Source organism: Mytilus trossulus, chromosome 2, assembly GCF_036588685.1.
Source record: "Mytilus trossulus isolate FHL-02 chromosome 2, PNRI_Mtr1.1.1.hap1, whole genome shotgun sequence".
NCBI lineage: Eukaryota > Metazoa > Mollusca > Bivalvia > Mytilida > Mytilidae > Mytilus > Mytilus trossulus.
In genome coordinates, this window is record NC_086374.1 from 27,416,000 (window position 1) to 27,434,154 (window position 18,155).

At 31.3% G+C, this 18,155-nt stretch overlaps 1 protein-coding gene across 7 annotated transcripts in view; it reads left to right on the plus strand.

Moving 5' to 3' along the window:
* The window catches only part of LOC134706887 (RNA-binding motif, single-stranded-interacting protein 1-like), a 144,501-nt gene that overhangs the window by 50,958 nt on the left and 75,388 nt on the right, over positions 1 to 18,155 (plus strand). The window contains exon 1 of one of the 7 annotated variants that reach the window (XM_063566240.1): positions 8,907 to 8,969. The exons of the other annotated variants lie outside the window; for them this stretch is intronic. Coding sequence (XP_063422310.1) covers positions 8,922 to 8,969 — 48 coding nt within the window. The 5' untranslated portion in view covers positions 8,907 to 8,921. Of the gene's footprint in view, positions 1 to 8,906; positions 8,970 to 18,155 lie in introns of those variants that run through there. 7 annotated transcript variants of the gene reach the window in all.

Genomic DNA, 18,155 nt, shown 5'->3' on the forward strand with positions numbered 1-18,155 from the left:
AATTATGTCTGTGATCATATCAGTAACTGGATATTAATAAATCTATAATAACCAAGGTTAATTAAACAATTGATTGGTAGGTATATTGGTGAGGAGATAATGGATTATTTGGAATGGTTACAATTGAGTGTTTTTCCAGGTGAACTAATCCACTGATGCAGATCCTGAGTCTCACTGTTACTAGTCATGATAAGTTGCATGCATGTTGCATGTTAAAATGGCAGGCAGCTTCTAATAATGTAAAAAAAAAAGATGATTTTAGAGCACATCGTTGTCAAATTCAGTTTCTTGATCAATTTTGAAGCTAACTTAATTTACATTTGTGAGTATAGTGATTTATATGGAGCCCGTGAAATGTGTGAGACCTAACATGTTATCACCATAGAATACATTCAGTGTCAAATTGTTCAATTTATGAACTTTGATTGTGACACTCAGGTGTATAAAAAATTAAACATGTTACAAATTTTCCTAATTTAAAATTAAATTGGACGTTCATGTTTAACAAAAGAATTTGTTAAATAGCACATAGATGATAAGTTTTTACAATGATGCTAAATATTTTAAGGCGTACATAAATTTTAAGTCCATAAATCTGTTGGACCTGTACTTCCACTAACATGTGTACCAATATTATATTTTTTTAATGATTTGAAGGCTTTTTGACTTGTTGGTCATTGATATTATTCAGATAAGAAAACATATAATGTAAAGAATATAATCATTTAATATCTTTTCTGAAGATTATTTTTCTGCAACATTAGGCAGCTAAGTGTAAAGCATATTGTAGTTTGAAGAAATTATTCCGTTTTTATTGTGATAAAAAAGTATTGTGTTTAGTATTTGAAAACTGCTGAAGGTCACTTAAGTTCACAGTCACATTCAATGTTTACACAGAGTGCTAATAACTTGAATGTTGGGAAAGTTTGAAAAAAATCTTTGACAATTACAACAAAATAGATAGGAAGTAAGATAACTTATTCCCTCACAATAATTTCTCAAACTCTCAGTTGACATTTGATATGTTATACTTGTTACCACATTATCGTAACTATTAGTTTTTTTTTTTTTTGCCTTTCAATTCAGCATATATTTGTAAATATGAAATAAGTATTGACACAAGTTTTCAAACTTTTTGAAAGAGACACTTTATATCATAAGTAGCAATTAAATTTGAAATCATTAAAAGGTGTAGCTCACCTAAACCATAAGTTAATAAGCCAATCTCTTCTCTTGTCATCTGTTTCTGTCTTTGTTGTCAACAAAACAAACAAGACAAGCAGTGAGAGAATAAGTCAGTTGATTCTTTATAAGAGTTATTGCCCTTCAATGATGATTTATGTTTAACCTGTTTTGTGAATATAAAGTGAAACTGTTAACAGTAAAAGTGATCAGCCAGACTTAATATAAAAATAGGTCAACAAAAAGCTAAAATTGTAAGTCAAATTAAAGTTATTGGATGAGTATTTTTATTATTTTTTGTATTTTGCTTTTGTGGGCAGATCTATTTAGAAGATTGGGAGAAACTGAAAATGTTTTGAATAATCAGCTACACAATATCAACTAACTTGTCTGAGAGCGTGGTCATTGTTGAAAATGCACATGTTAGACCCTCACGTGAAGTCTTGATCATTAAACAACCCCTAGTAGTTGGGTCTTTAGTTACAATTTGTTGCCATCTTGTTTCAAAGGAAAAGGAGAAAAAGACATAAAACTCTGGAAAATACAGAATTGAGGAAGCTTTTGGCTCACCATGAACTTAAATTGCTTAAGATGTAAATAATGTTGGAACTGTCTGTTGGTAATGAGCTATAACTGGGAAGACCGACATCTAAATTTGACTACAGTTGACACAAAATGTTTCTTGCTATTGATCTAGATACAAATTAACTTGGAAGTGCAAAGATTTACTATGGTCTGAAAGTGAAAATTGACTTTTAGTAAGAAATATTAATTATCTTCATTGAGTTTTCTTATTTCATTTGTTTTTTCATGTTGCATCTAAATTTTCGTGACACTTCAGGAAGTTAAGTCAACATGTATAAAATATTATCCTATAGATTGTGCTGAGTATCCATTTCTGATTCACTATAGGAAAGTCTAGCACAGGCAAATGTCAAAGCAGTCATTTTCGAAGATTAAACAGGCATTGTAATGGAATAGGGTAAATTATAGAAGTTTTCAGAAAGTTATATAGTACTGTAAATACATAAACGTTTGAATGCATTTATTATTGCAATGTTGAACTTTGGGCACAAATGCGAAAAAAATTACTTCAATTTCAGAAAATGATGCATACAAAAAGTTATTAAAATTTGAAATGTGAATTTTTATTTCGCGAAACCTAAAGGTAAAAAAACCCAAACCATTTGAATTTTCAGAACTTACAGTTACTGTATTGTTTTAATACTAGTTTTAAACAATAAACATTCAGGAGCCTGTAATTCAGTGGTTGTCGTTTGTCTATGTGTTACATATTTGTTTTTCGTTCATTTTTTTAAAATAAATAAGGCCGTTAGTTTTCTCCTTTGAATTGTTTTACATTGTCTTATCGTACGGTTACCTATAGTTGTTAATGTTTGTGTCATTTTTGGTCTTTTGTGGATAGTTGTCTCATTGGCACTAATACCACATCTTATATTGTGTGAAGAATTGATGTCTCATTTTTTGCACATAAGGACCTCTCCCCATCCTAGTACACATGTTTGAATGAGTTTTAAATTTGTCATTTCAGGGCATTGTATAGCCTTGCATACTAAGTGGTATGTTATTTGCTCATTGTTGAAGACTGTACAGTGACCTATGATTTTTATTTTCTGTGTCATTTGGTCTCTTGTGCAGAGTTGTCTCATTGGCAATCATACCACATTTTATATAATCACTTATAGAAATTTTCCTTTGATCTAACTGACTGATTATTTCCTTTCTAAGCACAGTAAATAGTGATTTGAAAAATCATAGCAAGAAACTAAGGGAGCACCAGCCCTTTGTTTAGGAAATTAACAACATCGTCATAGGTAAAATAGCGTAAAAAAGATTAAGTAAGACTTTGGTCATCTCAAATCGATTGCTTTTCTAACTTTTGCCCTATTGGCTCAAGCGAGAAAATCAATCTCATGACATGATCAATGATAATCTTTAAATATGTCCCTTCAGTAGTTATACATGGACATGCTATGTGATATTATTACAAAAGGATGTACTCATAGAAATACATGTGTATATATTCCTCACATGATTTACATGTAAGATGAGTAGGTGTAAACAAAATCTTTAACTTCATCTTGTTGTTTTTTTAAATGATGAAGTGAAGAAAGACTTCAAATTTGAATTAAAGAAAAAAGAATAATTAAATTTCTAAAATGGAAACATTCACTAAGATAAACAGAAGCCTGTCATAAAAAAAGAAATCAGCAAGTTTAAATAAACATTTCTATGCATGCTCATGCTATTTTAGTTTACTTATTCAATTTATCTATTAAGTGATTATTTCAATTCAATAAAGTATTAAAACTAATAGATAAATGGAATCTATAAACTCAATCTAATAAGAAAATTTAGTTCTCCAGGCTTGCTTGTCATTTTGGTGTTGGTTGTAAGATCTTCCATGTGCAATACATAAACAACTGAATGAAAATGAGGAGCTGGTGTGTAGAACTTAGATTTTAATTAGATTGAAGCAAACTAAATAGATTGAGCATGCATAAAATGTTTGCAGTGGCTAACTCAATTGTTAACCAATTTTACTTTCTATTGAATGATTTTAAATTCTAATTTTTAAGTTTGTACCTCAACTGATATGAGAGATATATATAGAACTGACCTACTTTTCATGCTTTTTAAACTTTGTTGATTTTCAAAGGAAAATATCAGTTATTAATTTGGTAATGTTCGGCTGGTGTGTTGGCGGCTGTCGAGCAGTGTCTGTGCAATAACTTAAAAAAGGTTTTATTAACGAAACTCTTTTCAAATCTGATATATTTTTTTCCCCTGTGGCTGAATGAAGATCATTTGATCATTTATGATTTTTATGAATTTAAATTGTATTGTTTTTGAGTTTGTACACCTTTAAGATCCAAAAGTGATACTAAGATTGATTTAATGGCATGTCCATTCTGAACTGTACAAAAATAATTCTGGTTAGGATCAAGATTGGCAAATATCATTCAGATGAAGGTTTACTGGCTATCTAACACTGTCTATAAAAAATTGAACAGTAAAAATGACTTTTCACACAATGAAAATTAAATGTTCAAATGTTCAACAATTGTATAGAAATGTGTCTTTGAATTGTGTGTGAACCACAACGATATAACTTCACCATAGAACTAAAAGTTAGGAGGAGCATTGATCAATATTTACAATAAATTGATCTCGTGCATAACAAGGTTTTATCTTAAAAAAGATATTTGTTCAAAATCATTGACTATTGTTCATTGTATCTGATTGTCAATCTGACTCTAAGAACCTTCTAAATAAGGCTGAATTATCACAACCAATACCTCTGTAACTGATAGCTGAGACTTTACTCTATTCTGTGAAGTATTAGGGTCAGACCTAACCGTTATCAGCTTGTACCATTCAATGTTTAAATGTTCAAAAAGTTATTATATGTAATTTAATGGTTGTAGCAGTGTGCTGGTAGATTATCAAAGGTCGTATGTTGTAAATTAAGTTTACAACAAAATTATGACACTTTATATGCATAAGAAAAATAACAGAACACATTTAGCTTCACAGTTAAATTCTCCAAAGACAAAGAATTTCTGTTCTATAAGATTATCTCTGTGGAGAATGATACAATATTTCCATTATTTTATTAATGTTCATTTGATAAGACTTGTAGTGCAATTAAAATTCAATGGTAAATTTATCAGAGAAAAATGTGAGAAGAATGAATATCTTTGTATTAGCAGAGACATATAATACTGTATTATATGTTTTCTTGGATTAATGATTGCAACGTAACAAGTCTGTAAATACCTGTGGTCAGCATTCCAAAACCTTTTTATCATTGAATCAAATTAAACTTTTATATAAAGCAACTTTTTACATAAAATAAAAAAAATATGAAAAGTTTAATATTTGATTGACATTTTTTTTAATAATTGAACAATTCCATAAGAAATGAACACCATCTTCAATTGCAAAGACTGGTTTTGAATATGTATAGCTAAATTTTAAATGACCATGAACCATTAAAAGTGACCTAGCAATGTTAAGATGACAACCTTAACTGTTTCTATACAATGAAAGGCTTTACATGTCTTAAGATTACATCACTAAATAAACATGATTAAAACATATTTGAGGCTCAAAATGGGAGATTAATCTGAGATATTTAATTCAACAGTTATTAGCTGTTGAGCACATTTAATTTGACATAAAAAAGAATTAAAATTTATTTTTGGAAGATAATGAGTGAAAATGATTAGAAATACAATTTATTGCTCTATAGATCAAAAATAAATATAAAGAACCCAAGTGAACCCTCTTGTCAGTGTTATCTTTGTACACTTGTTGCATCACAACAGCCATAAAGTCATTTAAGTGACCACAGATTTTTATAGAAAATTGGATTTATTTAGAAAAATATGGTAAGAGGACATTTTTTAATAATAGAAAATATAAATTAGGAACTTGCAAAAATTATATCCACATTTTCTTATTGACATGTATGTAGGAAATGACATTAAAGTTATATATCCTTAGGTAACAGTCATTGGTCTTATGGTCAGTGTCAGAAAATATATACATGTTACTACAGAAATAGACATTTTTTAGATGTTAGACATTTTAAGGTTGGAGCAGCAAACTAGTAATTATGTGAAAATACTTGCATGTATTACTGAAACCTGAGACAGGTATTATCTCAGACAGAAATACATTTTGAGTGGTTGAAAAATAGAAATAGATATTCTAAACTATCTAGGACTCAGATTTTATCTATTGGTCTCAACACATATTGATGGTATAAACTTTTTAAGGCATAGTTTTACAAGAACAATGGATAGAATAAGCCTTTGACATGATATTAAGAAAAATGAGGTTTGTTAACCCCTTATTAATATTTACATAACTGACTTCTAGGTAGTCATAAGGGACTGATATGACATGGGAGGTTATCACACACTGATATCACACAGATAACCAACTTTTTTTCCAATGTCAGACATACCTATATTTGTTTTATCATGTACCAGTATATGCAGTTATATCTATTTCCTCCATTGAAATTTTTTTTTTGCATACTTGATTCGCATAGGATTTTTTTGATAAAATGCTGAACTTATGCTTTAAAGTATTATGGCATTGCGAAAAACAACTATTTCATCAAATAAATTTAAGTCGGATATTCCTATGATATTCCTTTTCATATTGGATACAAACTTTATTAAGTCAACTGCAGAATCTTTGTAGTCAAAGTGTTTAAACTGAGGTACTACACAGGTGTCAAAAGGCGTCATTATGGAGTAAGGGGGGTGGCGTCAAAAGGCGTCATTATGGAGGAAAGGGTTAACATTAACAATTCCAGTACTGTAAATGCAGAAATTCATGGGATGTTTTTAATATTGTGAAAAATTCAACAAGGTTACAAAAACACTAATTTAAACTTGTATTTTGATTTTTTTTTATATGAAATAAACAGGTTATTTAATTGAAAATTGAAATTACATTTTATTCTAAAATCGCGATAATAAATGTACGCAATAATTTCTGACTTTACACTATAAAAAAAAATACAGAACTGTAAAAATAAATTCAGAAGGGGGAAAAATGACAAAACTAAACGCAGAACTTTATCAACTTCATGCAGTCCTGTTCTAGAACTGGACCTGTTGTATAATTTTGTTATATATATGTCATAATTTTATATCCCTGTTTAGTCGTTTATCAAGTCATTATTAAATGGGGGATTTTCAACCCAAGAGAAAGGGGGGTTCCATGAACTTCCATCTATATATCCCCATTAAAATGAATTGATTTTTAAAATAAAAAGGGGGGGTCAACTTTTGGAACTCTCCTCCTGGACAGTTGACATTGCACTAGATTAAAAAGATGCTTACTGCTACAAAATCAGTTCAACAATGTTTCATATATTATTTATATGTAGAGATCTCTAGGATATCCTTGTACAGATATGATTGAAATTTATCATGAATGGGCATAATTTCAATCAGATCTGTATAAGGTTTTCTAAGAAGGTCTACTTATATATAATATGTAAGTCCAGAGACTGGATTATCAGTAGAGATATAAACATGATGCATAGAATATCGTCAGCTCCTTCATTCAATATTTAACTTTTAAGTGCTGATTTAAAATGCAAAATTGCTGCTTTTGTGAAACTATTGTTTGAAGATATACATGTAACCCAGGAAAATTCTTTAAGATGTTTCACAAATTTATTAAATTTACAGTTGTTGAGAAACTGACTTACTCATGAAATTGATAAATTAACCTATTCTGTTTGAAGCTTTGTGTAGTTGATCACAGATTTCTCAGAGCAAATATATATAGTCTATATAGGATGAAGATACAAATGTGAAGGTCAACAGAAAAAATATTATATTAGCTATTATGATTGTGGTTATTTTGTGTTATATTAGCTCTGTGTCAAACACATGACAACTTTCGGAAAGCATAAAAAGTCATAACACATGTTTAAGGGGAATGAACTCTACGACTGCCTCATTATTTTGAAGTTTTATAAATTATTTTTCTATCTCATTCTGACTAACTTTGAAACGGGTTACTTTTTATATCATATAATGAAATGAAATAGTTTTCAGACACACTTATAGGCAGAGTATTTGGGTGCTATTTAGGGTCAAGGTCAGGTGACAATTACATGTTGAAGCAGTTTTTTGACAACTGTTTTGTTTACAGGTCGGAAAAATGTATGGTACATGTACAATTGTATGCTTTGTGCCCAGTTTGTGGTCAGGGGCATACACTGAACAGTCTGGAGAGTTTAGTTTGGTTATTCACACACAGTCCTGTGTTTTCATTTTTTTTATCCATCTGACTGTTATTGTTAGTCTGCAACCATCATATTATGTGCTTATAAATATATTTTAAGATGTCACTTTTACAAATATTGGCACATCTCTAGTTTTGTTCATTTTGTAGAAATTTTATCATTTACAATACATTGACAGTCAGAATAAGTTCATGACACTAATCTTAAGGTAGATGTATTGTGACTGTCCCTCAGAGGACTGCCCTAATGATTAGTGATTTTGTCATGTTCTGGAGTATTATATATATATGATTGTGGTAAATTTACCCAAGAACAATGCATATTTTTTTTTACAACATCAAAAAAAAGGTATAAATAGATTATTATAAAAGTGAGGTAAAACTTATTAATATTCACAGCTATGTAAAATGGTATACGGTTTGATGGTAATTACTGACAAGATTTTAAAAAATTGAGACCGTCATCAAAAATATAGTATTACTATTAATGTACTTATGGTTTAAAGAATTGTAAAATAATATCGTATATTATAATAAAGTAATTCAATATTTTTTTCTGACATATTATCCTGCTGGATAAAAGATGTCAAATTCCTCAGCCTTTAATAATAGTACACTCCCTAAACTTAAATGACCAAATCATGGCTCAATGATTGTAGCCAACAAAAAGAAACATCGTCAAATTCATTGATGAATGAATAAAACTTTTACTTCAATTCAATTCATGCAGTATCTATCTAAATAAGTAAATAGCTAGTTAAAGGCAATACCAGTAGATAGTTGTTCACTTGAATATCGGTACAATATCTCAAAGTTTTTCAAACCATTAAATACTGCCTTTTGGACCTAGATTTGATCTAGTGGTCATTCTACGCTGGTCAGTAACTAAAATTTTGGACTTGCTCCGAGTTTCTAAAGGTTTATTGAGGTAATTAAAGATGTTTGTAGACCAACGACAACCAGGAGTTGTTTACTATGTTAGTAAGGTACGTGATTTGTGTAATAACTATTTGTTTATATATTTTTGCATGTATTAAGGTAATGTAAGTTTTAATTACATATGAAGAGTGTCATAATCTACTGTCAAATCTATATCAAACGAAACGTTTATTTTCATGAAAATAGAGTAAATGTATTCAGATTTGCTCATTCAACTCAGAACTATTAAGTAAATGCCAATGTTCTAGAATAATGATTTTCAAATCAAAATTAAAAAGATTTTTGGGGGAGTTTTGAAATTTCAGGTGGATCGGTGGGCAGGCTTGGCAGGGTAAAAATCACATTTGTAGATCCAGAACTTTTCATAAGGGAGGGGGGACTAACTGGCCTAAAAAAGGGGTGTGTGTGGGAGGGGGCTCCAGCCTTGCTTCAGTCATTCCCTATATAATCAACCAAATTTTTCCCACTATAGGGGAGGGCAGCCCCCAAGACCCTTCTGGATCCGCCTATGAATAATTACATTATTTTTGCAAGCAACTCCTAGTTTTTCTGGAACTTATTTTTTTTTCAACATTTTTGAAAGGGGGTACAAGTTTTCAACTAATCCTAGTTTCAACTAATCCTAGAGTGTTAAAACAAGAACTTGAATAAAGCCTGTTGATTGATTAACTGCAAACAGTACAATACAACCCTTTCTGATATGATCTGTTTTTGCAGTTTATGGGCTTTGATAAATCAGAAATTCTTTAGGTGCTGCAATCAGTTTTAAAACACAGTGTCATGTTGACAAATTCTTCAAAATATTTATTGATTGTTCCACTTTATTCTTGAATTTCCGAAAGATTCAAGTTCCCTGTGAATAATAATGAATCCACAATAATCTGTTATCAAATCCACACTGAATTACAATAATACCTGAGTCTCAAACTCTTATTCATGATTCTAATGCTTAAATATTAGTGTTAAGTTATAAATGATACCTTCTAGTTAAATTTTAAATTTTAATTACTAGATATTGGTAATAAATCATGATATTATCTACAAAAAAGTAACTAAATTTAAGCCTTAATGCAATTTTATTGTTAGCCTCCCTCCTTTTAACCACTTCACTGGGGTAAAGCTGATGACCGTAACTGCATTCACGGTCATCCCAAGATGTCGGATGAAAAATTAGGTCAGTTTTTTATTGTCTGTTATGGTGTTTCTACATCATTTTCTTTACAAAGCATACTTTGATACGATGTAAATTTATAAAAGATTCACAGGGAAGTCACAAATCTCTACCGAGGAACGTGTATAAAACGGGAATTTGGATTTGAAAAATTCGCTAGGATGACCGTAAATCGTAATCGAGATGACCGTAACAGGATTAGCGATTCATAACAAGGCTGACCGTAATTGGTTAAAAGATGACCGTAAATTGTTAAGGATGACCGTAACTTTTAAGAGATGACCGTCTATTCTAAGAAATATTCATATTTGTATTCATAACTGTTTGTCGAGTTTGTCTCAATAGGGGTTCGTTTAGCGGTTATAAATATGTTTGATCAATTTCTTTTCAACTATTTAGAGTTTATGACAATGATAGTAAATTGCATATTTCTCGTAAATAATTAAATATTTAAGGAATGACTGTAATATTTTTTCTGTCTATGAAGAAATAACATAAAAACATTGGTGAACACTGAATAACGCGCGTAGCGGGTTATTTAACAGTGTGCATCACATTTTTTATGTTATTTTGAAAAGACAGACAAAATATTACAGTCATTTCTTATAATTCAATTCTAAATTCCATAGAAAACCATAGAAAACCATGAAAAAATGTTGATGACGTCACGGTCACATGACTAAATTATGTCTATGGACTCATAACAAAATAACGTCAGCCAATCAGAAGACGCGTTACATCCAAAATTAAATTATTTATTGATAACAACGTTTAAATTTGAATACAAATCAAATATTTTATTTTTCCAATCAGGGTCCCAAAGCGGGCATTTATACAAATACCAATAATGAATGTATATGCAACAAACGTTGAAAATTATATAACGTGACAGATATTATAATAGACAAATGACAATAAATTTGTTCATCTGTATAGGAGACACCAAGGGACGGTGCTGTAGGATATACTGTTGATTGCGATAGGCAATAACAGCAATCCTCCTCGTGTCAGAAGCAGATGAACAAAAATAAATAGAGAAACTGAATCCTGTCAATTAAAAAATAGTTTTTTTAAATAACAACAATAACCAATTTTGCGAAACATGGAATATAAATCTGCTATTTGCATTGTTTAACCAAGAATATGCACAACTCTTTTCATACAGTTGAGTTCAGCAGCCGTAGCAATTTCTTTTGGGAATTTAAGTTAATGAAATTGGAACATGATTCAGATGTGATATAAACAGTGTCTGTCTTCGTTATATTTTGTGCAATAAAAGAGAAAATGAACTTCATTTTCAATATTACCAGAATTACATTGCTGACATACGGTCTAAGGTTTGGAGGAGTACCCTGGTATCGTTCTATTTTAATCTGCAAATGGTAAGATGACACCCTCAATTTTGTTGATGATCTCCTACGCTAAAATTTTGTTATGATATTTATATAGATATTTTTCGAAACCATAATTATCCTTAACTGTCACATAAGTGCGGAGCTCTCCTTCTGATTTCTTGGTCAGTTGATCCTTCCAAAATTTGTATGCACGTCTCTTTCAATATTTTCCTGATGGTATTATTTCAAATATTTCCCCCATCATTTAGATTTGCAAAACCAGGAAGTATTAAAATAATGTGTTGGAGAAAGCTATACCATGACGATTTATAATGAAAATATAGAGATTTGAATGCTGGTATGCATCTTGTAATAAAGGAAATTATTCTTATTTTTTAGTCTAAGCCAATAATTCAAAACAGACCTCACTATTTAAAAGTACAGTGGAAACCCACAAAGTTAAAAATAAGGCTGCACAATTTGTGTTTTTATTTGTGCCGACCAGAATGAATTTACAAAATTTACTGCGTAGCTTTTCACAAGTTAAATTTGAATACATTTTATCCATGCAAATTAGTTGGTTTCCATATCTAAATTTTGCTATCAAGGGATTGAATGAGCTCCAAATTTCACTTCCATATAGAGGATAAGCTTAATAGCATGCTCAAAAACATGCATATAGTACTAGTTTTTAAGGATTTAGAGATAATATGCCTATTAATATTTACATGGTCTAGAGATGTTTCCAAATAGTTGGAAAGGTCATTGATGAAAATATTAAACAGATAAGGACTTATGTTATCTCCTTGTATAACTCCAAACTGTGTAGGGAAGAATATAATATAAATTGACAGCGATGCGACGAAAAGTTGAAGAAAAACAAACATTGATTAAGCATTAGATTATCCAGCGGAATCAGATTAAAATCTTAACATCTGCCTTGAAATATACAAACAGTCCATTGACAACACCGGATCCGATGGAACTGCAAAATTTATTCGGCAATCAGTTGGTTTGACTGAGATTTAATCTTCCGTAACAAATGAAAAGCAATATGTTCAGTAGATATTCCATTAGATAAGGATTTCACTACGGAAATGAAGTCTTCGTATCGCCCTATCTCTTTTAGTTTTGCTTCAATATTTGGCAATAGTTCATAAATATAAAAAAGATGTGGTATAATTGCTAATTAGACAACTCTCCAAAAGACAATTCTCCACTGGAGACCAAAATGACACAAAAATCAACAACTAAAGGTCACCGGACGGTCTTCATCAATGAGCAAAGTACATACCGCATAGTCAGTATAAAAGGCCCCCTAAATAACAATGTAAGAGAAATTCAAACGAGAAAACTAACGACCTAATAAAGTTCATTTTTAATTCCGTTTGACACCCTTCTTGGACATAATCGCCACTGACTTTAAAATTGGAGGAACATCTTTTGAATGCTATAGTTAGTTCTTCTAAATTTATAATTTGGTTTTCACTTGTATAATTTAGATTTTTTACAGGTGCCCTCCAATAATATATATGCAACACTATCGTGCAAAGCAGGTGCAACATATATACACCTGTTTCCTTGGGTTATAAGTTACAGGCAGGTTAAAATGTTTACATAGTAAGCACATTGTCTACAAGATAGCTCATGTTCAAAGCTAGCAAGATTCCTCTTTCATTCGGATACGATTTTATACAGTTGGTGAACTATGTATTTGAAGCAAGTCTTATTTTCTTCTACCTATAGGATAATGCAGTCTTATAAATACGTTTCATACCAACACAATTAATTATTTGATACAAAAAAAGTAATACAAATACGGATATCTGTTAGAATCGATGGTCATCCTTTATAAGTTACGGTCATCCTTTACAAATTACGGTCATCTTTTAACCAATCACGGTCATCCTTGTTTTATGTTACGGTCATCTTGAAAATATTTTACTTACGATTTACGGTCATCTTAGCGATTTTTTCAAATCCAATTTCCTGTTTCATACACATTTCTCGGTAGTAATATGTGATTTCCGTTTGATTCTTTTATACATTTACATCGTACCAATGTATGCTTTGTAAAGAAAATGCTTTAGAAACACTTAAACAGACAATACAAATACTGACCTAATTTTTCATCCGACATCTTGGGATGACCGTGAATGCAGTTACGGTCATCAGCTTTACCCCAGTGCACTTACAATTATTCATTAAGGTTTATCTTTTTCATGGGAAGATCATGAGTACTACAGAACAACCTTTGATGTCGGTGTAATTGGGTCATTCTAGACAAAATATCCATGACAGTAGATTTTATGGGGCATTATAAAGATGATAACTTATCTTAATTGGAAAATAGGGAAATACTTGTATAGAACATTGGACTTGGTTTTGTTCTTCTTTATTCCGACAATTAAAATGTAGAAATTGCAACATTTTTTAGTGGTCAATAATGGTTTGCCATCAGACAAAAGACATCATGGTTTTCATGCAATAAAGTTTCAAAAGAAGTTTGAATTTTGAGTTACTATTGATTTTCAACCTTTTTGGACACAAACTTCACACTACTTTCATTAAAAAATGAATATGAGACAGAAGATTGGAATTGGAATATATAATATGTCTTTAGCTACCAGCAACGTCTATTAAGACAAACATTGAAACCATGGGTTCTCATGGTAGATATCTGTTATATTCAATCACTCATTATTTGTCTTATTGGTAGTTTGTCAGTTGTTAATTATGTAGTAATTATTTGTCATATTTGTTGAAAAGGAGAGAGGTGTTTCTGATAAAGAGGTTAACTAACAGGAGATAGAGACTGGTGATGAAGATTTCTATTAAACACTTGTTATTATAGTAATTGTTGAAGGATGTAAATGTTGGTGGTAGTATTGCCCCTAATTTGATATATAGCTTTTAATGTTGACCCCTAGTAAGATGGCTGGTAATTGACCCTCATTTATTTATGGATAGTTGATGAAAACCTTTTTTGACCAGTTAATACAGTTTCTGCTGATGAAGAATTTCATTGACCAGCAGTTTATAGATCCTTAAGTAGGCTTAGTAGAATTGATGTTTCACTTTAGTTTTAATAAGGGGAGCATTAGTTTTTATTGATTTGCACTTGACAGCGATTCAGAAATCAATGTCATTGGATTTATTATTCATGCTTAACCAAGTTTCTTATTCTAAAACTTTTTGATGGATCAGACTTTTATGTCTTTAAAATGGGCTATGGTCCAGCTTATTCTGAATTTTATAGTTTTGTTTTAAGAAATCAGTTAATAAATGTATTTGTTCAAGATGACTTAAAAGAAAAATTACAAAAATAAGATTTGACAAACTGTTTAATTGACGAACTTAATTAAAACTATTCTTCATTGCTGATGATATATGAATTTGCACTTACATGGCAAGGAAGCAATTAATTTGTTGTTTCTTCATGACTATCTGCAAGAAAATCTAACAAACCCTATATATTGTGTGGTCTTAAGTAAAACAAAACATTGACTGTCTTAAAATTATTACTTAGTAGATGTAACTTGGGACGTAAATCTTATATTTCAAAATGGTGCATCAGTGGCGGATCCAGGGGGGGGGCTCCGGGGTTTGGAACCCCCCCTTTTTTTTGGCCGATCAATGCATTTGAATGGGAGCATATAGTTGGAACCCCCCCTTTACTCTGGGTTGGGACCCCCCCCCCCTTTTTAAAATGGCTGGATCTGCCACTATGCATACTTGCAAAATTTCAGATGTTTTGAAGTTCAAAGAGAAAATTGATTTACTTGTATTTTACAGAGAAGTTGCCCTTTATAAACTTACTGAGAATTCAGCCACTGCATGTGTTCATTACAAGGAAGTTTTTTATAACTCCATTTTAATGCTCTTCAGACTCAAAGTGCTAGTTATTGTCCATCATCTGTTAGTCTTGTCATAATTTAAGATAATTTATGAAGATGTTCTATTTAGATGTGTTGTTTTTTGTGTGACATTAGTGTGCTGTCTCATTCAGATTACATCAAACTTCCCACTTTATTCATATTCGTAACTGCATGTATACATAGTTTTTACAAATATGAATATTAGTTATTTTTGAAGGATTACAGCAGTTCATGCCAATTGTTTATTCTGCTATGGTCGCTTTTCAGGGATTATGTTGCATTTGATAAATTTTGCAATTGGCATAGCTATAGCTTCCTCTGCCCTCCAGTTTTTGTGTAAATGAAAATCTATTTTACATACTGACAAACTATTAATTAGTTGAATGAATTAATTGTTTATTTATATGTTAGTTTCTGCCCTGTGGCCAATATGTGGCAGGTGTTCTGTACATTATTTTGCCACATTTGACAATACATATTGTGCAAATAATGTTACAATTATAAAGAGGAAACATATCATATACATAGTTTCAGAGTTTTCCTTTAAGGGTATTTTATTTATGAAGAACTGATGCTTTAACTTTTAGCATCAAAATAATCTAGCATAAAAAAGAATAAGACTCATAATTAACATAGATCAAAGTTTGATAGCTTGTTGTAGCTAGGTCAAAGTTCAAGGTAAAAGCCAAAGTTGAAAGACAGAAAATGTTGGCATTTCATTCCAGATGATCTTTTTAATACATCCAATCATTACTTAACTTGGTATGAAAGTGTCCAGTTTGAAGACCAAACGGGGATCTCTGTAGAGGTTTGGTTGGTAAGGCCAACATTGAAACACAGGGTCTTTGAGAGACACACCAGGCTACAGCATATGTTTTCAGAATAATATAAAGAAATTTAATCTTATTTAGGCAAACATAGTAAAATGATGACTACAATTTTTTGAAATCCCTGTTATAAGTAGGGTAGTAACCTTATGTTGTCTAGATAAATACTGATTTATTGTCTATGTTAATATTGGATTATTTTTGAGAGCATTGAGTATTAGTTTAAAGGACTGTTTTGTTGATGACATGTTTATATATATTTTGACTATATTGCACTGAATTGTCTATTTTACAATTGCCTGTTGCTTTTCATAAATCGTTTGGGGTCCTTGTTGTTTACATATATATTTTGACTATATTGCACTGAATTGTCTATTTTACAATTACCTGTTGCTTTTCATAAATCATGAAATGATTTTGGTGTTCATTGTTTGTAAAAACATTTGAAATTTGATGTATGTGACATAGTTTTAAATCCGTGTCAATGGGTTTACTTTACAAACTTAGACACATAACAGTGTTTAAAATTATGTAAAACATTGAAACTTTACACAAAAGTTATTTTAAAATATAAAGTGTATTTAAGAATATTGTAAGCTGAAGAATCATTGATTTATAGCATACAATCATGTACTTTTAAAATAAAACTCTAATGATTGTCTGCACTAAAGATTTGAAAGAGCCAGAACTTTATAGGCAGGTTTTAATACTGTGCATTTTGTTACTCTTCAGTGGCAGATCTAGAACTTATGATAAGGGGGGGCCCCGCTGACTGACCTAAGAGGGGGCCCTCTCCAGTCATGCTTCAGTAATTCCCTATATAAGCAACCAAATTTTTCCCACAAAAGGGGGGCCCAGGCCCCCCAGGGCCCCCCCTGGATCAGCCTATGCTTCTACTTTATGAATGTTGTCTTGCATATTTTCAGTCTGTGAATTTGACTTAGTTGGCTTAGATATTGTACCCAATGTCACTGATGAATGTAAAATTACCATGCTGTAATTGACTTCAGACCTAAATAGGTTGTATTCCGTCATTTCAGTATGAATGCAGGATTGAATGTCCTGTAGCCTCTATTGATGACAAGGCTTAAATGTGTAGCAGTCTAAGGCTTAATTTGTGACTAGGCTAATACAAGGTCATGATTTTCTCTGGCTGTTTATGACGTTTTTACACTAAATCCATTGGATGTTGGATGTGTACAGATTGATAGTTTAGTCTTAGATGCATGATTTTTTTATTAGTTGATATTGGCTTTGAACTAGCTGCCAGATAACTGCGAGTACTTTCAGATCTGTTCATTGTGTCTTTTTGTAATTACCCAGCCATGCCCACTTGTATTTTTGTCCATCTGATGAGTTAAGCCTTTTTCAACTGATTTTTATAGTTCGTTCTAATGTTGTACTGATATACCACTGTCCCAGGTTAGGGAAGTGTTGTGATCCCGCTAACATGTTTAAGCCTGCCACATTATTTATGTATGTGCCTGTCCCAAGTCAGGAGCCTGTAATTCAGTGGTTGTCGTTTGTTTATGTGTTAAATATTTGTTTTTCTTTCATTTTTTTTTATATAAATAAGGCTGTTAGTTTTCTCATTTGAATTGTTTTACATTATCTTATCGGGGCCTTTTATAGCTGACTATGCGATATGGGCTTTGATCATTGTTGAAGGCCATACAGTGGTTTATAGTTGTTAATGTCTGTGTCATTTTGATCTCTTGTGGACAGTTGTCTCATTGGCAATCTTACCACATCTTTTTTTATTTATATTATATGTAGCAGTCTGTGGCTTTTGTTCTTGACAAGGCTAAAATATGTAGCAGTCTGTTGTATCTGAAGGTGAAAAGGCTTTATTATGTTGCCGTGTGTGGCTTCTGTAGTTGACTTGGCTTAAACATGTAGCAGTCTGAGGCTTCTGAAAATGAATAGGCTTAAATATGCTGTAGTCAGCGGCTTCCATAGGTGACAAGGCTGATGTATGTTTCAGTTCTGTGGCTTCTGTTAGTGACTTGGCTTATACATGTTG